At 41.4% G+C, this 22,924-nt stretch overlaps 1 protein-coding gene across 1 annotated transcript; it reads left to right on the top strand.

Annotated features, from left to right (window-relative positions):
- Positions 1-5,687: 5,687 nt before the first annotated feature.
- LOC131471908 (BMP/retinoic acid-inducible neural-specific protein 3-like) lies at positions 5,688-21,162 on the top strand. The gene is made up of 8 exons (XM_058648749.1): positions 5,688-7,066; positions 7,238-7,496; positions 10,211-10,413; positions 11,811-12,028; positions 14,040-14,145; positions 14,638-14,874; positions 16,940-17,162; positions 18,248-21,162. Exons 2-8 carry the CDS (start codon positions 7,270-7,272, stop codon positions 19,380-19,382), a joined length of 2,349 nt encoding a protein of 782 aa, XP_058504732.1. The 5' UTR covers positions 5,688-7,066; positions 7,238-7,269; the 3' UTR covers positions 19,383-21,162.
- The last annotated feature ends 1,762 nt before the right edge of the window (positions 21,163-22,924 follow it).

Raw genomic sequence — 22,924 nt, 5'->3', positions numbered from 1 at the left:
CCCGGGCAAAACGTCGTCTCTGGGTAACCAGGCCACTCCCTGTGTTGCCACTTTACCTCCTGGAACTGTCCGCATGTTTATTTGTCTCCACATCTGTGCTCGACAACAAAAGTGCAGGGAATGGAGGTGATCCATGTGGTACTGAGCACCTGCGTTTCTGCGTGAGTGAATGGGTGTGAATGGCAAAACAGTGGGGTAAAGCTGCTTTGAGTAATTATTAAGAGTAAGATTCAAAGATGTAGTCATTTGTCACATGCATTGTACAAGTACAGCAGCAGTGGAATGAAAGTGTGACGCTGTTAACTGAGTAAGTATAAATGTAAAATATAGAAGAGCTGAGAAAAAATTAGCAAGTAAAAAGAATATATTTCCAGTGAATTTATTAGACCACATGTCATAAAAAGGAGAAAACATACTTTTCTTTTTTTAGAAGTCTTTCAAAAAACGTAATTGTTATTTCTTTGGTTCACTGGGCGTCTCTGAGAAGCCATAACATTCAACCAGGAATGAAATATAAATACAATTTGACATCTTAATCAAGAAATAATGTGCTTTACTATTTTTTTATGTATATTTTAGCATTAAAAATATCATTTTGGTTAAAGAGCTTCTGCATACTTGGTGCATTAACCATTACAGAAACATAGGACAGCTGTGGATTTGGGTGGTGGTCTATTACATGTGTTAAGCACTGTATATATACAAATACACCATAGGATGTATTTATATACATCTACAGTACTCTTTCTGTGGATAAGGACTAGAAAAGTCTTGATATAGCAAACTCCGAGACTGATTCCTGGGCTTTAGCAGGAATCACTAAGTCAACACTGTGAGCATCACGTCCATAAAAATCCACTCATTGGAAGAAATGGAAGTGGAAAGAAGTGTTTGTTTGAGCAGCAGTTGTAACGTTGTTTTTTGAGTTTAAAGCCGTGAACGACGGTGAGTGAGGGGAGAAGTTTGCTCAATGACAGCTGAATGTGACAAAGGTTAACTGTATCAAAGAGCCAAAAGTCTGGGGTAACGAGAAAGAGAGGATGTGGACTAAAAAGGAGATTATGCATGTTAAAATCATACTAAAAAATGTGAATAATAATTGTTGCTTGATGATGTGAAGCCTCTTGACACTTGGGTTTATACATATATATATATATATATATATATATATATATATATATATATATATATATGCAAAATAATTCAATATAAATGTCCTAAAGGGGGAAAAACAAGTAGTCATAATTTATTCAACGCTAAATTGTATTCAGTTTAAACAAATGTCATGCCTTTGAAGTGAATTGATTGACACATGCGGCTTACAGTGTGTGTGTGTGTGTGTGTGTGTGTGTGTGTTTTTAAATCACATTACAGAATCAGCTTTTGCCGAAGTATTACATTGACGGCTATGAAAAGAACAACCACTCCATTAGGAGTCCTCATAAGTAATAGATTGGACTGTGGCATGTAATTATGCGGAAGGGCCTTGAAGTGCAGTTTGTCATATATGATATTTATAGGCACCAGTCGTCTGCAAGTGCATTGATTAACATTGTTATTGTGAGTTCATTGGATAAATAGAGGAAAGCGTTATAACTGGCGGAGTGGCGCTGCCGTTTGATTACTCTGCACAGATGTTTGTTTCCTGTTGAGTGACAGGCTCTCAGTATTCTAGGTCAGCTCTGTCATGCTCCAGTGCGACTCGAGAATGAAAGGACATGCACAGAGAAGAAGCAAAAAACGCGGATACACCAAAGGAGCCCGAGCATTGACAAAGCATTGGACATGTGTGTTCCCTGACCTGAATAACCAATGACTCCTGGCCAGGTGGAATCTGCACCACTCAGGAAATAGCACTATTTTTCTTTCCATACATCTATCCACACTTTTGTTTACTCCCCCATCTCGCGATGAATGGAACCGCGGATGCCGACAAATTATTTCAGCTTTCTCTAATTTGCTGAAAAACAAAACAAAAGGAAAGTCAAGTCAAACCTAAAGTCATTTATTTAATAAATCTCTTCACTGAGATGAGGTTTAATGTGCAGAAATTACTGCTAATGTGCTTTAGCCTCTTTCCCCCCCCTCATGAAAGCGTGGTTGCTGTTTCGTTTCCAAACATCTTTTCTACAATGCCTGTTCAATTACTCATACCAGCGAGGTTTTAGTCCAAACGCTGTCTGCACTCCAGGGTTAAATGTAATTAGCAACGCTGAGACCTCATCATCGTCTGTTCTGTTTTGTTTGCACTTTCACATTCACCACCTGCCAACTTGCATCGCCTTTCCATTTTGGAGAGACTTCCAAAGAACAATGGGCACACAGCGGCGCGGCATACATGGCCATGATCTCTCCTACACTCTGCTCATCAACTGCAATTCACCCGTTCACGATAAAAGGTACAGAGGAAGTAATTACCCCGTAAAATACACGTGTCTGCAGCCACTGTGCGTTATCGGCCGAAACACAAAGCGCGCAGAAGTCTGAGCGATGCCAGAGCTTTTGAGCATAATTCGTCATTTCTTATGTCCTTTCCACAGAGATAACGCCAAGCTCGACATGTATGTAGTCACAGACGCTCAGATGGCCTTATGCCAAAGCCTTCCTGTCAACAACGTAGAGGTGGAACCTTCTTCTTTTTTTTTTGCCCCACTCTCTTCTAAATGTGGGATGTCACTCTTGACTTGTGATGAGGTATTTGTGTTCACTCCACACTCGTGGACTTTCACGGACAATTTAGATTGTTTTCCTTGCCTTCGCTCTCATCTGTTGATTCGGCAGATGGATGTTTGAGGCGTGAATGATCAGAGTCGGCCGCGGTCGTCCTGAGGCTCAGCAGGTAGCCGAGGAGGAACGACGGCGGGGAATAGAACGAGTCAAACAAGAGATGACAGAGAATTTAAATGGAGACAAGAGGCAAAGAGGCGGCTGCTTGTTGGGGTGATGGAGGAGAAGTTACGGGCGTGAGATGAAGAGCGAGTGCAGCGAAAGGAAGGGAAGAGAAACTTTTCAATTACAGCACAGAGACGACAAAGACCCAGATTTCCAGAGACTGTAACAGTCTGCAGCCCCGAGGGAGAAGCTCACTCAGCCTCCTTCATTTCTTCTATTCTATCTCCATGCAAATTACGACATGTAATATTCCATGCCTTTCCTTTTGTTTCTCAGGCAAACACAGCCTTAATCTTATCCAATCCAACTTTAGTTATAAAACACTTTAAAAACAACAGCAGCTGAAACAGAGTGCAGCGAGATATCGGAGATAAAATAAAAACAAGTAAAACTAAAAACATCTTAATACAAACAATAAAACACTGTAAAAAAGTATAAAACACAAATAAACGAGTCATTCAATAAAACCATTAAAAAAAAGATAAAAACTAACATCTCAAAAGAGTAAAAATTAGTACTAAAATATTAGTATTAAACAACACGTTTGTGCAAGTGCACTTTGCAATACCGTAATTACACGACGGTTTGTGCTATCGGAAAAATACCAATGGTTTCTTAAAGATGAGAAGTTGCTCATCAAAGTCAACATGTGGTTATTATGGTAATTTCATTTGCACTGTTGCAGGAAGCCGGAGAATCAGCGTCTTTGTCACCCGAGAGGAGAGAGTTGGGAAAATGCCTGTTACATAGTTTCCATTTTTTGGCCTGTTTTTGGACATTGAGGCAAAAACTTACACAAATGTTATTTTGAGTATGTCTTATAATGTTCAAATTTGACACGCAAAATCTAATGTTTGTGTTTTTTTTGTTTCTCTTTATTTTAAATTGTTTATGCACTATTTTAACATGCAGTAAATTGTACTCACAGGACATTTTCTGGCCCTTTTATGGTTCAAAAAAAAAAGCCCAGACAGACATTTTAAGGCCGAGGTGTTAAAGAGTTAGATGCATTTTAGAAGTGAAGGGGCGTGTGTCTAACGTGCAGTGGGAGGTGGTTCCACCGAAAGAGCTCTGTCCTCTCTGAGCTTCCATTTAGATTCTGGCATCTGTCGGAGCAGCTGATCAGCTGACCTTAGGGACCGGGCACATGTATCAATGCAGATGTACTGAGATCAGACACCCAGGAGAGCCAAATAAATCCTCCTGTTGGAAGAGGACCACAAAAACCTGTCTTCTGCTTTAAATTTCAAAATCTGGGCATCTGACGGACTTGGCAGCACTGATGGTGACTACAACTATAGTCATGGAATATGTGACCCCCTGTTATTGAATAGACTCTATTAATTTGAGCTTGAAAGAAGTAAAAGAAAAAGGAAAAAAAAAGAAGTCCCCTGGCATCCCAATGGGCGCTTGCCAAATATCGTTAAAGTAAAAAAGAGAATCAATAGAAGCAGACTATGGATTCAACTCCATCACGGATAACAGACACTCTCCTCACAGCCCATTTAACACCAGGAGGCATTTGTCAGTCTAGATGACAAGCGTGATGACAATTGATACCTTGCAAGAAGAAGACAAAGGACTCCCCTGGCAAATAGAAAGTGTTGCGGCACAAACAGACAACTTTTGATTTAGGAATTATTTTTACTGTGGGAATCACTAAAGAGGTAATGGCATTTTAGAGATGATCTTTGCTCTATACCTCGACTCCAAAACACACAGACTATGACTAGGTTAACATTACCAGGCTGAAATGACATGAAATCTGATTTTTCGTTGTTGATGTGAATCAAATCTGACTGTTTTGGGGGCGTGTGGACACAGAAATACAATCTTCAATTCTACATTTTAAATCAGACTTGTGTCACTTTAGTTTGTGGTCAGGTTGCCATGCGTCTTATAAGATTCCCATCTGGCTTTTTTTCCCCCTGATCCTTGTCATCACAGACAGTGCAGCAAAGCCAAACAACAATGGAGAAGAGTAATGACAGCAGTCAAGAAGAGATGTCGGAAAAATGTCACAGACATGAAAGTCATCCAAGCCAAACTGGATGGAACTTTCTGATATCAGTATTCTAGAGGACAGAAATGGACATAGCTTTTTAGTTTGTAAACGGAAGGACGGAAGAAGTAGTAGTTATCCACCAGGGGGCGACTCCACAAAAATAACTCAATTTGAATGGAAGTCTATGGGGAAATGAGCCCACTTCTCACTTTTTTATAATGTTGGTAAACATTTTCCTGAGGAGTTAAAGGTAGGGTTGGAGATCCTGGATCCAAGCCTCTTTCTTCAGACTTCCCTCCAAAGCTACGTCTCCAGAGCACAGGAACGTGCGAAGAACACAGGTTCACGAGCACGTTCCTGTGTTCTGGAGGCGTAGCAAGTTTTTTGGATACTCGTTCAATTGACAATGTGATGGTGAAAAACAACAAATGCTCTCAAAAGATGTTCACTCTGGTCCTGGATCGCTCTGCATCAGCCTTCTTCTTGGCAGTAGCTTTCCCAAAAAAACGTCTTTCGTTTTGCGACCAACACCTGTTGTTGGCATTTCTGCCATAACGTTGCAGCAACTGTCTCGCTGGATTTAGCAAGTTAGCATAAGATCTGCTATTGTCTTCTGAGCAGAGGCAATTTGATTGATTCAATTAATTTGTTCAGGCCGTTGATGATTGGATGTGACAATGCATTCATTCAATTGGTTACAATCTGGTTGTGAAGAGGATTTTAAGCAACACAGTTAAAAAAATGCTCCAGAAAATGATCTCCCATCCTACCTTTTAATGGTCTCAATGACTAGTTTCAGTCTTCTCCTATAGAACATGATGCCAGTTTTGTAAATAATGTATATGGGTTGTCACCAATGTGACTGACAGCTGATGATGGTTGCAGGTTCAAATACTGGTTCCAGTCAAACTGTAAATCTGAAGTCTTCACAACACTCAAACACACAGCCTGGTTTCTTCTTCATTGTGCATTTGAAGGCTCATATATAGCAGCGAACTTTCCTCCGTTGCATCATCACCCAGCTTTTGTCTTAATGTGCCGAGCTGTTGTGATATTGCTCTGAGGAAGGACGGAGGGGGAGACTCAAATCAACATCTGCTCCCACACCTGTGTCCCCACCCATCACTGAAATGCTGAGTGTTCAAAGTTTACTGGTCAAATATTGCTTTTGCATAATTTAGTATCTGTGCATTTGTGCACAGGAGGAGTTGAATCACATCAATGTATAAGAATCCAACAGAGTGGATGCCATAACGGTCATTTAGTCGTGGCGAGCTATTTGCTTTGAGGCTGTGGCACAGGACAACAAATGGGAAAAGGGGAAACACTGGGGGATAATTAGCCTTTTATCAAGCTCGTTTTAACACTTTTAACGTGGCACTTTGACAGAGGGAGAGAGATACACTGTGATAATGAGGATGAATTATGTAGAAATAATGGTGAATGATCAACATCCTTGATGCACAGCAGAATTCACTGTAGGGTACACATTACCCTCATCCTCATCAGGGTGCACTTGCTCGCCCTCCTGCTTTCTCGCTTGGAAATAAAAAAAAAACAAAAAACTGGCTCACTGTGATGCAGCACGCGCTCGTTCATTCATCCACCAGCTCACTCAGCAGAGAGAGGGGACACTAACAGCTACCGTTCAACCACATTGATGTCATTTCTTAAACAGCCACTTCAAGGAGCACGCGGTGTGTTGAAAGGAATGTCAAACGGAATGTAGAAATCCACATTTTGCGTTTAACCTCTGGATATAGCTCTGCGCGCGCGCGCGCACGGACACGCGCCCCGGGAAGGACAGACAGGTGGAGAAGAAAATAGCAAAAAGAAGGCAGTGATGCAACATTACGGATGCAAACTGTTGTGAAACACACAAACAAACAAACAAACAGACGACAACCCCCTCTTTGTATTTGCGCCGAATTCGCTGCAGCAACTTGTCACCGCAGAGCGCACGGATCTGGCGCGGATGTTGCTGGATGATCTTCACCCGAAACAAAGTTGCGGACGGCGGACTTGAAGTTGGAGCAGCGCCTTAAAGAAAGCTCTCGCTGATGGATTTAGTCGTATCGCGAAACATGAGATATTTGTTCAGTCGCAGGTCTCGCAACATCGGAAGAGTTTAGTTGTTCTCGCACCGTTTGGTCCCCATCGCAGAATCGGGTGAGTGCACTTTGGTCTGGACTCTCATTTCATGCAACGAGAATGATTTATTTAAAAAAATGTAAATTTAAATTTAAAAAAAATAATATAAACTCTGCACTTTTACAGCCTATATATCCGGGCAGCCTTTTAACTACAGTGTGTGTCTTCTGTGGTGTGTCATGTCCTCAGTCTGGAGAGGATGAGGAGTCTCTGGGTGCAGCATGAGCTGTCAGAGGATCAGTCATAAGCGGCTGTCTCTGCTATGGGAGGGGGCCGCTCTCTGCCTGTGGCTGTGCTGCTGCTGCTGGATCTCTGGACCCGCAGCCGCAGCCCCGGGCTCCCTGGACTGGCTGCTGTCGGATAAAGGGCCATTCCACCAATCTCAGGAGTTCACGGAGGCTGCGGAGAGATACCAGCATGGATTCAGCACCAGATACAAGATCTACAGGTGAGTCATGTCATAAATGTCATGAGTATATGATTATTATGTGACTCGTGAGTTTCAGGTTTGGGCTGTGGGTGATTTCCAAGACTAAAAAAAAAAGAATACTAAATATTGAAAATGTTTGCGCAAAATATGAGGTAATTAGAGCTCATTTGTTTATTATCACAGGAGTCTCTGTTACAAGGGCTGGATGATATGGGAAAAAGTGTTATCACAATAACACACATTTTTGAATGAGTCACTATTGATAATTATTGACGTTAGTAATGTTATAAAAAAGAGGTAAAACATATATATATTAGTGAAACTTAATTGTATTTCTACTGAAGAAAATCCTATCATGATATACAGTCCAATATTCTAATGTAATTATTTCCCAGCCCTATCTGTGGGTGTTTGCAGGTTTTCATTTCACACATGCACATGCTTACCTGATCAATTTCACTGATGAGCACTTTGTGAGAGGAACTAATCATGGGAAGCAGATGCTGTAGTGTTTGGAATGAAAACCTCCGCATCGCCCTCACAGGTGAAACACCAAGCTGATGAGCAAACCAGCAACTTATCTATCGCTCTAATATAGCCTCAGACATCACTATAGGTTTTGCTTTTTCATAATTCTGTTGTTGCTGCTGCATCACATGGCCCCAGCAGCTGGAGTTCACCTCAGGACAGTGTGGACAGTTACATCCTTGCAGTATTGCTCTCCAGTGTTTTTGAGCTGCACTGATCTGTCCAAGCATCTGTCTAAATATCCCTCATAAGGCGTTGTGTGTTGTTTTCCCTTCTTTGCTGCAAGTGTGAGGTGAAGGCTGCAGCGTTTCTCCCGCATCTTTCACTCATGTAAATGAGTGTGAAATAAACTATATAGATGTGCAAGTGTCTGATTATGTCTGGAGATATGATTTGCTGTCCCCGCAGCCTTCTGTGGTTTATCGATGCCTTGGGCTTGTAGGATTATGTTTCTTTCTGTGCTGAACTTTGCCAAGGGTCTAACAAAGTGAAAAAAAAAACGCTTTATGGCTTGCATCTATAAATCAGTTGGTCCATGCAGAAATCCACTAGTGTGTGGTGTTTTTCCCCTGTTTGACACCTGCATTGAAAAAATAAATCACCTGCCACATAAATGTACCTATAGTCCACCTGACCGGCCATTATTTTCCAAAATCTATTCAATTATTATTAAAATAACATCTGTTCAAACACTGACTAAAGCAGTAGATGCAACCTGTCCTCTACCTGCTCACAATTTTAATTCAAAAAAAAATTATGGATTAAGAATTTAAGATTTTCTTCCCTGCTTCTGTTTTGATCGATAGAGAATAAGAAAAGAAAAATTCCTCGACTGCTGTGAAGCAAATATTGAGAGTTGTGGTTCAGACACGAGTGGTCCAGTATTTGCTTCTTGTGATTTCCTAATCAGTTCACTCAAACCTCCTCTTTTACCAGCGCAGTAAAATACAGAAGCTGCTGGAGTGACGTTTAAGCCACTTGACGTTCATTTATTCACATTGATCGATTTTTCGAGTTGCTGCCCACCTAATGAAAGCATTTATTATTGTCATGTATGTCTCCACGTGTGCAGATGCCTCATAATTGTCTTTGTGCTCTTAAATAGCCTGGGGGCTTAAAAAGCTTTTCTGCCCCATTGACCTCCACAGGAGCTATAACTACATCAGTCATGCAGCAGTGTGTGATTCAGACGTCTTATTTGTTCATAATCGCTGCAGCTTTTTCGCTTTTCTTTCCTCTCCAGCACTTTATTTGATCACAGTTGCCGCTCACACGACATAATGGTAACCCTACATGTTTAAACAAGTACTTTCTCCAAACAGAAAACCCTCTTTCAGTTTGCAATAAGTGCTTTGTGATGGAATAGCTGAAAGCTAAACCCCAGGCTGGATCCACAGCTCCCATCTGTCCACCAGGGACAGACACTGAGGCTGTCCCCTCGTTATGATGATTGGCTGTAATGACACACTCTGCGCTGGTTTGGTTCTCCAATTATTTCTGTGTCGATCGTTGTTCTCGTGGCAGTGATTTGATTGCCTCCCACTAGTTGAGGGAAGTGCACAGAGCAGCACTGTAGAGGAGAGGTGGATATCAGCTGATCTATGGAGGGAGGGAAAAGACACAGAGAGCTTCTGTTGTGGGTATCTAGAGGAGTTAAGACTTATGTCCAAAAGTGCACAAGATAACAAACAATTATAAGTGATGATCTGGGACTTGATTTAGGCTGTGCACCTGTCTGTAGCCGTGGGACTCTCAGTGTTGCATTGCAATAAGTTCTGCTTTTGGGATAGTTATTTAAAGCTGTGACAAGCTCAGTGGGCAAAAAATGACGAGTCTTAAATTAGGAGCTCGTGCAACCCAGAGAGGGAGCTTCTGCGATTTCCACGTTACATGGAAAAAGATGTAGAAGAGCAGCATATCCACGAGTGAAGGTGAAACAGAACATAAGTATAGATACAGCTTTTTGTGCACAACTGATAAACTGATAGTTGTGTTGTAGACAATAAAAAGAAAAACAGCAGCATTTTCAAACTTTTTTGAGTAGTGTGGACAACAGGTGTATCCACAGCAGAAGTCGTGTATTTTTTAAGCAAAAACTTGTCCAACAACAACCTGACCCACACTGGTCTCATACTCCCCAGGTAGATAAAATGTACCTCATTTATTAACAGTCATCGTTCATGTGTGTGTGTGTGTGTTGCTAGGGAGTTTGGTCGATGGAAGGTCAACAGTCTGGCAGTGGAGAAGCGGAACAGTTTTGGTGGCAGCAGTGGTTTGGCTCTGCTCCTCGACCCTGACTTCATGCACACCATCCGGCAGCTGGGGCGGCGGCCAACCCTCCAGGCGATTACGGAGAGTCTAATCAAGAAATATGGCACCCACCTCCTCCTTTCTGCCACTCTGGGAGGTACAGTAGATGACGCTGAGCCTCAAAGCAAACCTAATTCAGACAGCTTGTAATCTGATTCTCCCTTTTTTATGCCAGCACATGCTTCACCCAACTGTTATAATATTTCAAAATCAGCATAACAATGGTTTGTTTGGCAAGAAGAAAAATAACTAAGATTTGAAGCCACAGTCAGTGATGGACGGTAGCCATCCTTACATGTTTAGATTATGTGGATGTTTGGGTATCTTTTATCACATTCCCTGGCCAACTGACCAAAAACAAACATTTGAACATGTTGTCTGACTCTCAGCAGCTAAAGAACTAAAGACCAACAGCCCACAGCCAAGCGGACTCAAACCGGCTTGCCGATTTGAGTCCCCGCCGAGATTCTCGTGTCCCCACCAGGTCGTTGCTTATTGTTAATTGGACAAATTGACCCCAGCCACAGGGAAGCCACATCTAGTGAACTCCTTGTGCCAGTCCCAAGCCTGGATAGGAGGATTTGTCAGAAAGGGCACCCAGAGTAAAAATGCGGATAATCCGCTGTGGCGACCCCTTGAGAGGTAGCAGCCGAAAGACGAATAAAAGAATAAAAGAATCATTAAAAATGTTAAAATTCCATCATAGAAAAGACAGATGGAGTCATTTCCTTTGCTCACTGGGTTCCTCTATTTCCTGGCACAGTGGAAAGGAACTATGGAGCATGTGCAGACTGCCCAGTCCACTTTGGGTTGGACTGAATGTATACAGTCCCCTCCATCATTAATCCACTGCCAATTACATTATTTGGGTCCAACTTTGAGAAATTAAATCTAGTAAAATTTTACTAGTATTTTCTAAAGTCAATTTTTAGTTGGACTAACACAGTAGTTCCATTTTTTACAATGTCATATAAACGTAAAGAGGGTTGTGTGTTTATTCTCTGTTAATGTTTCCCCAGAGATTTCATCACCTAATCCAAAAAAGAACATTAGTTTTCAAGGTTACGGGCGTGTGTGTTTTTTTACACTAAATAATTCAAATGGTTCAATGTGATGAAAAGACTTAATGAATCTTTTTTCCTACATGTTGTACTTGGCTGCTTTTAGATGTCTAATTGTTAGAACCAAGGGTACAATACATTTGTCTTGCAGTGAAACTGTGCTGACCCGAAGCTTTTAGTTTTAGAAAATGCAATTTAGATGATGAAAGTAATAAAGGGAACTCGATCAATGATCCAGAAGTTGCCACTGGTGAGTTTCAATAGATGCAGAGGTCATGTCTGTGCCTTTTCCTCCAATCATCCCAACCATCACTTTCCCCTTTAGCACTTAATCACTGCTGTGCTTGTATATCTGATCAGAGAAGATACTAATGAAAGGTGATTATTGCTGCTGTATTTGGGGCTAATAAAGCTGTCATATCTTCTGCACCAGGGGAGGAGTCCTTGACCATATTTGTGGACAAGAAGCAGCTCAGTCAGGAGTCTTTGTCCTCGGGGGCCGAGGGCAACCAGAGCAGCAACAGGAACTCGAGCACGTCAGGAACAGTGACGCTGGAAGCCCTTCACCAACTGGCTGCTTCCTACTTCACTGACAGAGAGAGCACTCTGCGCAAGCTGCACCACCTACAGATCGCATCCACCGCTGTACGGGTATGTAGACGTCAGCAACTACAGCAGCAGTCTGGAGACGATCACAGTTTCCTCACAGTGTTGTAGGCTATCATCTTCAAGCGTTTGCACATCGACAAATACATTCCTTCATATATTTAATTCTAAATGTTTTTCTATTTTCTTTTGCCATTAGAGAACAGTGCTGTAGTCACAAAATGTGTATTATAAAAAAAAGTCCTTAATTTCAAAGTGTTACATATTTGAGATTAAAATCTCTTTTACGATTGAGACCTAACCAAACAACCACAGTAACAACAAATAAAACAAACAAAGTACGAGACAGCACTCCGTCATCGTCATTTATCAGTTAATTGAGGCATTTGCAACTCTCTGTATGTACTAATTCAGAGGGATAATAGCCAGAAGTTAAGAAAAGATCATTCCAGTACCAAAGGACGTGGAAGAGGCTTAACTTGTTAACAGAAGTCACTTTGAACTTAAACGGGTAAATCAGAAAAGGCAATAAAATCATTTCTTAAAACGTTAGAAATGTAATTTTTTGCATTAAGCACAATGAGCCTTGTCAGTGTTATTGGCTCCACATCAATAAATGCTCAAATGAACTGCTTTTTCTACTGCTAAAGAATGCAGCACAATCAGGGTCGTTCTGTCGTCCCCACGGCCTTACAGCTGCTCAAACATGATGAACTAGAAGTAAATAAATGCTTAAAGTTCAAAATGATGTAAATGTTACTTTCCAACGACAGCATTTTTTAAATTCATGAATAAATATACCCTCAAGTTGATAACCTGCACCAACACACACTGTAATACCTGCTGAAGGAATGTATTTCCTGAACTTATTTAATCAGGTTGGATTAAGAAAAAAAAAAAAAAGCTCCGAGAATCGGCCGCACTCCAACAAGCTCACGTGTTACAGCTGCAGTCGCACAACAAGACAAATCTATCTCTCCCGCTCTTCTCTCTCTTTTCCCTCATTTGGTTTCTATCAGTCTGTGAAATCAATGTTTTTGTAGCCAGATAATCAAACATGTCTTTTTCTAACCGCCTCTCGGAGGCAAACTGAGCGCTTTTTTTTTTTTTTGCTGCAACAAAACAACATTACAACATAAAGGGGTTTTAAAAATTCCATCTCCACACTAACGAGCTTGAAAGAGCAGTGCGGCAGCAGCAGTCGTCGTGTATTCTTTGGTTTAAAACACCAATCATCCGTTTTATCATCTGAAGTGCCTATTAGAGTGTATGCATTAATCAGTGCAAGGGGCAAGTGTAGATTCTGAGGTGAGTAGCCACTGATGAAGACAAGTCCCGTCCCCCCAAACCCACCCCACTCCACGCCAAACTGAACCATTCATCTGGTTATCCATCAATTTGATGGATTAAATATATTATTCCATTCATTTTCAACCAGACTGATTTCCATTCATTTGCCACTTAGCATGGTGTGCATGGGGTTCAGGCAGATTGAAGATAAAAGCAAGAGAAAGAGGGTGGTGTGGGGCGGGGGTTACAGCGTTATTTTATGTAGGATGTAAAGCAGCACCTGCGACACACTCATTCATTAAAATCACATATGGTGCCGGCTTTCACTTGGAAAGACGAAGGACTCTGAGCATAAATTTGTGCAAATGCACAGTGGCTTAATATCCCGAGCCTTGACATCAAGATAAATTACTTACAGAAATCAAATAAGTTGTTTTTCAGTCAAAATGAATAAAGCTTTCTAATTGAGTCCGCCTGACATCATGGCATGCAAGGATTATTTGAAAAATGAACCCCCCCCCCCTTTTATATATAACACAAGTGAATGAGTGCATTCAAACTGTTTTGACCATAATTGCGCAAATGCTGATGGTCTTCGTTGACTAAAATCATCCTCTGTCTGTTCTCATCACAAATCATAACCAAGCTGAGTCTCACAAAGACACACACACACACACACACACACACACACACACACACACACAAATAATCAATCACGAGACAAGTTATTAACATTCCGCTGTGTTTCTCCTTTACATACTTGCAGGTGACAGAAACCAGAACTGGGCCTCTCGGATGCAGCAACTATGACAATCTGGACACAGTCAGCTCTGTCCTGGTTCACAGTCCCGAAAATAAAGTTAATTTACAAGGTAAAATGTTTTTTGGACTCCCATTAATGTGCTGGCTGCTGATGCTGCTACCAAGCACAAGATTTAAAGATCAGTGGATTTCAGGTCAAGATATATTTTATTTTCCGTCTTTGCTCTCTAAAACAGTACAAGTTGAAATACACTCATTTACTTTCTGGCAAAGTTGAATGACAATTAGACCTCGTACATGTCTGTGTTATAAATATCAAGCTTAGGTGAACAGTCTCTGGTTTTGGACAGTAGTAGCTGCATATAAAGTGTTAAATTGTGACTTTTAATGTTACTAGTGCAGCATAACTTGTACTTCAATTTTTTTCTTTCTTGAACAAAAACAATTTGCTTGTTAATTTATGTGACCAGTTTGGTATTCAGCCCCTCGCCTCCATTCGTTAGTGCTATAAAGTGCTTTGAGTGTTGAAGGTTTTTTTAGAACATTGGTCACAAATATGTCAATTAAAAAAAATAAGTGTTCCTGTTTTCCATGCTCCACAGGATTGCAGGTCATCCTACCCAAGTATTTACAAAGCCACTTCATTCAGGCAGCTCTCAGCTACATTGGCTGTAAATCCGAAGGACAATTTGTTTGCCAGAACAGCGACTGCTGGTGTGAGTGCAGCGTGGACTTCCCTCAGTGCAACTGTCCTCACTCTGACCTGGCCACGCTGCAGAAAACCCTGCTGCACATCAGAGACTCGTGGATGCTAAGCAACCAGGAGTTTGAGGGATCTGGTGAGTTGAGCGAGTGACCCTCCAAAATGAGACTTTAAAGATGTCAGCCGGGATGGTGTGTTCCAAAACCCAGAGAACATTGGCTTTTGAAATACAGTATCTCTCGTAGTTTTGGATTCATGCAGGATTCGGGTGATATTTTACTTGAGGAGAGGGAACAATGGAAAACCATGAACTAAAACAGCATATCTTGTTTATGTTCTAAACTAAATATCAAATGTCAAACACTGGCAGATGCTTGACTCGGAACCAAGAGACCTGTCAGTCACTGTGTCACTTGAAGTGAGTTTTCTGATGCTCTCGAGATGCTCAGGGCCACAGTGCATGAGAACACACAGCTCTATTAATAACATCTGTTTTTCTGCTTTCAACAAAAGTGAGTTGAGTAACCAACAAGAAGTTGGATTTAATGGCACCGTTCAACAAATCTTTACTAATGTTGCTTTTCCACTACATGGTACCGGCACGGATCAGCACGGTTTGGTTGGTTTTCCATTACTGTAGTACCTCCTCAACGTGGGCGGAGTCATCACTGCACGGCTGCATGAAACTGTCGTGACTTAGTTTTAAACGCGACACACACAGACGAGTGACTAGTGACTTGTAAAGCAGTTGTTTTCAGTGTAACGGAATCATTAGAATCCGTTCATTAAAAAGATCAGTTCAGTGCTTCCTCCATGATCAGTGCTGTCGCTAATCACACCAGACTCCTCTGTTAAATGATGAGATTTTTGACATTTCCTTGCTAAATGTTGGAGATTAAAAATATTTCCATTGTTTTAAGCGTTTTACATTGACGTTATAAATCAAACAGAAAGTACGTTCATTTTCCCAAAGACTTCAAATGGTAGCTATTCAATTATTTGCTGTTGCTGGCAGGTTGCCTTCAGAGAGGAAACCAGAAGACTGCATTCATTTGTTTTTATGTACGGTTTATGTTTATTGCCTGTGATTTTGAAAGAGGAATGAGAAGACTACGGTGTGTTGGAACATTTACTTTTGTTGCTTGGATAAAATATATGCAGAACAAACTCATTTTGAGGGCTGTAAATGTTGATTTTAGTAGTTTTTGTACTAGAAATATGTTATGCCATGAATTAACTGTCTTAACAGGCATGTACACAGCAAATATGTAAGATTATAAACACAGACGCCCATCTTTGGCACAAGCTGCTGCAGTGTTGATACTTAGTGCTTCAGGTTTGTGTTTATTTGGGGATTTTAATTTTAGTGACAGGAAGTGTACAGCTGTCATGTTTGGCCACATGACAGCCATGAGTCTGGATGACTGGGAGGTGAAACTCGAATGTGTCAAAGTCAAGAAAGTTTTCCCCTGGCATCTGAAAATGTTTTTTTACACACGTGTTTCTCATGGAAACTGGCTTTACTTTCACATTGTTGAAGGCAGAAATGGCATTATTGCTTTGAGTGTTACTCACATAGGACTGAGCGATATGCTAAAAAAAAATGTGATTGCGATTTCCATATTGATCAATATTGATATTTATAAAAAACAAATTCTCTCATCCTCATTGAGGCCTGAAGAAACAGGTTGTTTTGCACACTCACTGCTAACAACTCTTAATGACTGACATATTCATGCCATGTGTTACTGGGTAAATATGTAAGTAGCTTATCATTTTTATCACAATCAAACCACGACTCATTTGTAATTACAGACTAGTAAGTGGTCTGTAAGCAACTTTAAGTGGACTTCAAGACTATATAGTCTTAAAGTCCACTTAAAGTTGCTGTACACGTCAGTTTTTTCCATTCACACACATTAATGCAGTGCATCTACTTTCTTTTCGATCACACATCCATTCATCGTGCCCATTCACACGCTGCCTGCACATCAGCAAGAGCAACTCGGGGTTTCTAGTCTTGCTCACAGACAATATCGTAGTGTGGTGAATATCGTACTGTACAACATATTCACACTGATGAATATGTTGAGGTCAGCAGTCTTCCCTCGAAAGAAAGTTAAACTTCCAAATGTGTTTTCGTTCCCGTTGCTCTTCTTGTGCCGTCAGTTTTCCTTATTCATGTTCTCATTCCCTACCAGATGAATTCCAACGCTTTGTTGGGAAACTGCCAACCCAGTATGGTCTAAACACATCTGCCGTGGAACACTTGTGGAGGACAGATGCCAGGCTGCTCCAGCGCTACAGGCAGCTGGAGACTCGGAGCAACCAGCTTTTCACCAAAGCTCGCCGCACCAATAACAAGCTCTTCAGCCTCAGCAAGAGGTGCCGGAAACAGCCCAGAATAGTCCTGCAGAGGCCAAGGTAACAACCCAACCAACAACAGGGAGAAACATTTATACTGCAGGCTGTTCACCCAAGGTGCTCCCCAAAACTCGTAATTATGAGAAGGATTTATGCAGCTGGCACTGGGAGAAGCAGCAGAGTGAGACAATGTTATTAGAAGACATTTGGAGTGAGGTGAAAAGTGCTGACGGGAGCAAACATACGTCTCTGTTCCACAAACAAACAGGATCATGTTTGGCCAAACTGTCACTTTTAACCATCTGCAGATTTAAAGTGCATCTCCGAAATTCACATGCAGGGATTAAAGCCTCTGTGGACATAACATTAATACTCTTTGCTTCCATCTATTCCAGTATTTATTTTACTGTTACAGCTGCTGTTTCAGCAGCACTCCCACCTGGAAGCTTTATTTCTGCAGCCTATCAGGAGTCTACTTCACTTAGATTTACATCCCTCTCATGAACACTCCATGTTGATCGCTATTTCTGGCAGGGAAATTAACTAAATGACAGATTCCATCAGTGTGCGAGTCAGTCTACAGACACTGCTTTCTCAGTCCGCAGTGCACTGACACTCACACTTACATCCTGTAATGGTACCGTTTCTATGCAAGTATTTCATTTTATTCATTAGCTTTTTTTTTTTAATTTATTTTTAATTTTCACATTATTACTATTTGTTCGTTATTTGTTTGCAAGAACCAACAATTTCACTCACACAGCATGAAATGATTTGCTGGTAAACATGTCTGTCACTGACGGAGCTGTATGCCTGCACACACCCGACTCTAGCTGTACGAGTACGGAAGGGGAATTATACACACATTGTTTGTTTTCTTTGAGGACTGCATTTTGATCTAGTGCGGATCTTCTGCAGGTCAGAATGATTATTCTGATTCTGAAAGCGTGTAGACTTTAGAGTCAATGTGTCTCCCATCTGCATCAGAGATGATCGCAACAGGGTCAGAGTTTAGCTCAAATATTTTAAGTAGGCGGAATTATTATTGCTGTCTTCATTGCACAGTTACAGAATTATAAAAATTATAAAGAAATACTATTTAGTATAAACTGAGGTGTTAAACAAAGCTCTTGTTTCTCCTTCAGATCTCTGCACTTCTGGTTGAACTACGCCCTCTCAATTTTATACTGCAGTGAGAACAACCAGGTTGGCATTTACAGTGACGAAAGCTATAGCTGCTCCTGCCTCTACAACCACCCTCCATGCCAGGGCATCATTCCCTGCTTTGTGGGCGAAGGTGTACGCTGTGCCTCCTGTTCCACAGAGAACCGGACACGATGCTCCAGCTGTAACCCGGGCTTCACCCTGACCCAGGGAGTCTGCCGGCCCGCAGTGCCCGACCCCACAGACCCTTACCTGGGCTTAGAGAGCGACAGAGACCTGCAGGATCTCGAGCTGCGCTACCTGCTTCAGCAGCAAGACCCACGCCTTTCTTTGCATGCTGTATTTGTGAGCAATGACGTGCGCATCAACACATGGTTTGACCCGTCCTGGAGAAAAAGAATGTTGCTCACCCTCAAGAGCAACCGGGTAAAGTCCAATCGTGTTCATATTCTTCTTGGAATCTCTCTCCAGTTTTGCCTCACTCGGAACAGCACTCTGGAGCCAGCGCTGTCTCTCTTTGTCAACCCCTTCGGGGGGAGCCATTCAGAGAGCTGGACCATGCCTATCGGCCAACATGGATACCCAGACTGGGAGCGGACCAAGCTGGATATCCCTTTGGACTGCTTTAATTGGACGTTAACTCTGGGAAACGGATGGAAGAGCTTTTTTGAGACTGTTCATTTCTACCTGAGGAGTCGTTTGAGAGACTCTGTTGGGGTGACGGGAGGGACCAAAAACACAACGGTGTACTATGAGCCCCTGGAAGAGACGGAGCCATCCAGCAACGTCGGCTACATGAAAATTAACAGCATGCAGCTGTTTGGATACAGTGTGCACTTTGACCCGGAGGCAATCCAGGACCTGATCCTGCAGATCGACTACCCGTACACTCAGGGATCACAGGACTCGGCCCTGCTGCAGCTGGTGGAGCTGCGCCACAGGGTGAACCGCCTCTCGCCTCCAGGGGGTTCGCACATGGACCTGTTCGCCTGTCTGCTCCGTCATAGACTCAAACTGTCCACGGCAGATGTGACCAGGATACTCACTGCCCTGCAAGCTTTCAGTGTCAGACAACCAAACTACGTGGAGTACGAGGCAAATAAACTGTGTAGCTAATGGCCACTGTTTGATGTTTTCTACGAATTTCCTTGCCACAGATAAACCTGTATCCTCTGTCAGTTGGATCCATTTGTGTCAAGTGTGTAGAATGATATTGAAAGCTATGCTGTACATACTGTACACTGTGTGCAATTAAATTTGATGTTTTCATAATTTTAGTGTAGTTTTTTTTATTATTATTATTTAAATTAAGATTTAACGGCCAACATATTCCTACACGAGCAATAATCAAGTGGCAAAAAAGCCAAACTGTGCCCATATTTACTACATGATTGATTTAAAACAAGATGGAGCATTACCACATGAAATACCATCTAAATATCCCCCAGTACTCTGCATTTTTAATTGGTATACAACAAAGAACAATCAAATAACTGTACTATTAACTTGCAGTCTCCGCAATTTTTTTATTGCATTGTTTCAAATTACAACTTCGATTGGAAAATGATCAATTGCTCAGCGCTGGTGCACACACAGTCAGAGGAGAATGGCTTTCTCTGTTAGTAAAACTGGAGGATTGCCTCCAGCTGGAGACTTTGAACTACTTTTGGTCCCCTGCCATGCACCTTTATACTCGTTGTGTCTATTGCTGTTGTTAAAGTTGAACTCTTGAACTCTTAATTATGACATGGGAAGTCATGTCAGGACATGCTGACGTCAGAGCTTTCAGAAAGGCTGCAGTTAACTGGTCGTGAATGTGACGGGGAGTGTTCAGATAAACTCATCTCATTAACGTGGTAAACAACGCCATTTGAATGCAACAGGCAGACTGGCCACTCAGACAGAGGCACGATCGCACAGAGGAAACAGTGTGATGTCCACTCCTGCTCAAGACATCAGAACTTATTTTTACAAAGTTAATCTTCAGGAAGTTGAACGTTGCATATTTGAAAGATCCTCAGTTTATTTTTCAGTGTGGTTATAATGTGAATGTGACTAACAAATGGATTGTTAGTGTTAAATTTTCTATTTACATCTTAAAACTGTGACATACATGGAAATTGCCCGAGTCTTTATCTTAGATGTTTTCGTTGATCTCACTGGAGAGTCATAGTGGTGTGTGCTGTGTTGTTTTTGCCCATCTGGAGCCTCCGAACACAAGGTCTCCATTCTCTGTTGAGGGAACAGCCTTGGCAGAGATTACTAAGTATATAGTGAGAAAAGGGAGGGTCGGGAGGAGCCTTCCTCTGTTCCTCTGTCGTCCCCATCCGCCATTCACACTTACTGTGATAGATGAGCTGGGGAACTGCAGGGACATGCTTAGCATCACACAACAGTAAGCTAGATTTTAGGGACAAGGATCCTACTCTCTCCCAGCGCCAGAGCAAGTTGAGCCCTCACAAGAGTGACTCTGACTTAAAGGGAAATCAGCTTTAATCCCCCAAGGGCTGTCACCAGTGAAGCCGCAGGGAAGCAGCATGGCAAAGCTTTGATTAGACTAGAATCTAAAGAGTGCAGTAGCAAAAGACCGAGCTTCATCGAGATTCATCAGACACGTTCCTCGGCAGATTAAAGCCGGACACGATTTGCTCTGATGTTATCGCGCAGAATGAATGTGAAGAGGTTATTGATGCAGTTTTGACTGTATGGCGAGGTGCTGTGCATACCACTGACCTCACCGTACCGTCATTTAAATGACTATGAAATTAATAATCGTGCAGTGGTATTAAGTGTCATGGGTTTATGTGGCAGAGTACAGACTACATTCATGTCAAGCTCCCTTTTGCATCCTCTCCTTATGCATTTGCTTCTGCTCTGTTTTTACTAGTTATTTTGCAGTTCATGTGCTGGAAATAAAGCTTTTGCGGCAGTAATTTTCAGTTGAACGTTGCATATTTTAAAGATCCTCAGTTATTTTTGAGTTTAACATGTGTCAAAATCTACAATATATAAGCCATATATTTTAATTGACTACCAGGAAAGTGCTGTGTGTGAGGAAGAGACTGAGTCCGGACCATGTTACAGCATATGGGTGTGAAAATACAAATGGAAGTAGTCTAGTGTACAACAGGGGCAAAGTGTGACCTTGTGAAAATAAGAGAAAGCGTTAAGGACATTGTTTTTTAGAATAGCCATGGTTTAAAAGGCAGGTTTGGGTTCAAAGACATACACTACACCTGCTTTTTAAAAAAACCCTCTGCTTATTATCGGTTTACAGTGGCTCAGAAAGCAGCACACCTAAGTGCATTTCTGTCAGAGGTTAATGGACAAGCACTTTGAGAGACATTACATTAGCATCTTCCGGAAGAAAGTAATTACATAAATATACTGTTACATTCCAAGAAAAGACCGCACAGACACGTCTGAACATCTAAACACAGCAATCTTGGACATCAAGGATTAATTACAAGGGAAGAAGCAACAAAAAAAGGTCGTCCATACAAAGGCACTATGAAATCATAAAAAGTAAGAACATCATATATGCTTATGTTTGTGTGAGAGAAAATGTATAACATTTTTGAACATTCAGTACATAGCTAGTGTGCTTAAGCCATGTTTTTGTTTTTTACGCTTAACAGAGCCTGCATCTCGCTGCATCACAATTATTTTAGACAAAAGCAAAACCACCACAAATGATTAAAACACGATTATGTTGATATGTTCATCTGTGTTTAAATAAGTCACTTTATTTTGGTTTGCAGAACTTATGATGCTGTGACTGGATTGGGGTAAACTATTTGACAGTAGTATGTATCACTACTTTTTAATGCAGGCAGACACTAAACAGCATCTGCAGCCACTCGAGCTGTTGCTTCTGACTGTGACCGATCCCTGAATGACCGGCAAACAGAGAAGTAGGCAGGCAATGAATGAAGCCAAATACCAGAATCAAAGCGAATAAACTGGAGTCACCGCTGTGTCCCCAACAACTAACAACATTTGTTTTTCAAGGACAGACAGAATTGGAGCTTTGTAATATGGAACTGAATGGGAATAGAAATGAGAATGACATTGCCACGAATGTGACTGGAACAGTAAGTGGTTTGCTCTGTTTATTTCCTCACTAATCGTATTGCATTTGGTTTGTTAATGATGATGACCATGAGCATGCTCTTTGTATTTAAAGCATTCTCCGCTGCACTGATGAGCAGCAAACCTTTTATCCTCATGAAAACCATTTATCTACTGTATTTTAGTTTTCCCTTTAAAAGTTGTAACAGGGCAAGATTCTCTCCTGGATACGTGACACAACATCTAAATTCACTTACACTGCACTGATTTACTTGTTTATTTCAGTAATTTAAGATGAACCAGTCTTGTATAAAGTGTTGAAAGGAATACTTTTGACTTATGACATATGAATTTGGTAGAACTTAAGTACAATAACGAAGTATTTTGTTTATGTTAAATTGCAGCACTGAGATTAACCTGCCCCTGGTGCATAGATATGTTTAACTGTGGTTGACTGTGTAACTGATATTTAACCCTAATTCTACCACCAACGTGCATTTCTTTAAAGTTAAAATGAACAAACAAGCACGTGGCACACATTTTTCTTCTTTACTGATAAATCTTTTTTTTTTTTTACTTTGGGTTGA

Source organism: Solea solea, chromosome 1 (assembly GCF_958295425.1).
Source record: "Solea solea chromosome 1, fSolSol10.1, whole genome shotgun sequence".
NCBI classification, from domain to species: domain Eukaryota; kingdom Metazoa; phylum Chordata; class Actinopteri; order Pleuronectiformes; family Soleidae; genus Solea; species Solea solea.
The sequence above is the reverse complement of the archived record's forward strand: the minus strand, read 5'-3'. Positions and strand labels throughout refer to the sequence as shown.

Bases quoted from the DNA above. Each gene is read 5' to 3' on its own strand.
- LOC131471908 (XM_058648749.1), top strand. From the start codon at position 7,270: ATGAGCTGTCAGAGGATCAGTCATAAGCGGCTGTCTCTGCTATGGGAG. The intron at 12,029-14,039 runs GTATGTAGACGT...ACATACTTGCAG, and splicing joins TCGCATCCACCGCTGTACGG to GTGACAGAAACCAGAACTGG. The intron at 14,875-16,939 runs GTGAGTTGAGCG...ATTCCCTACCAG, and splicing joins CCAGGAGTTTGAGGGATCTG to ATGAATTCCAACGCTTTGTT.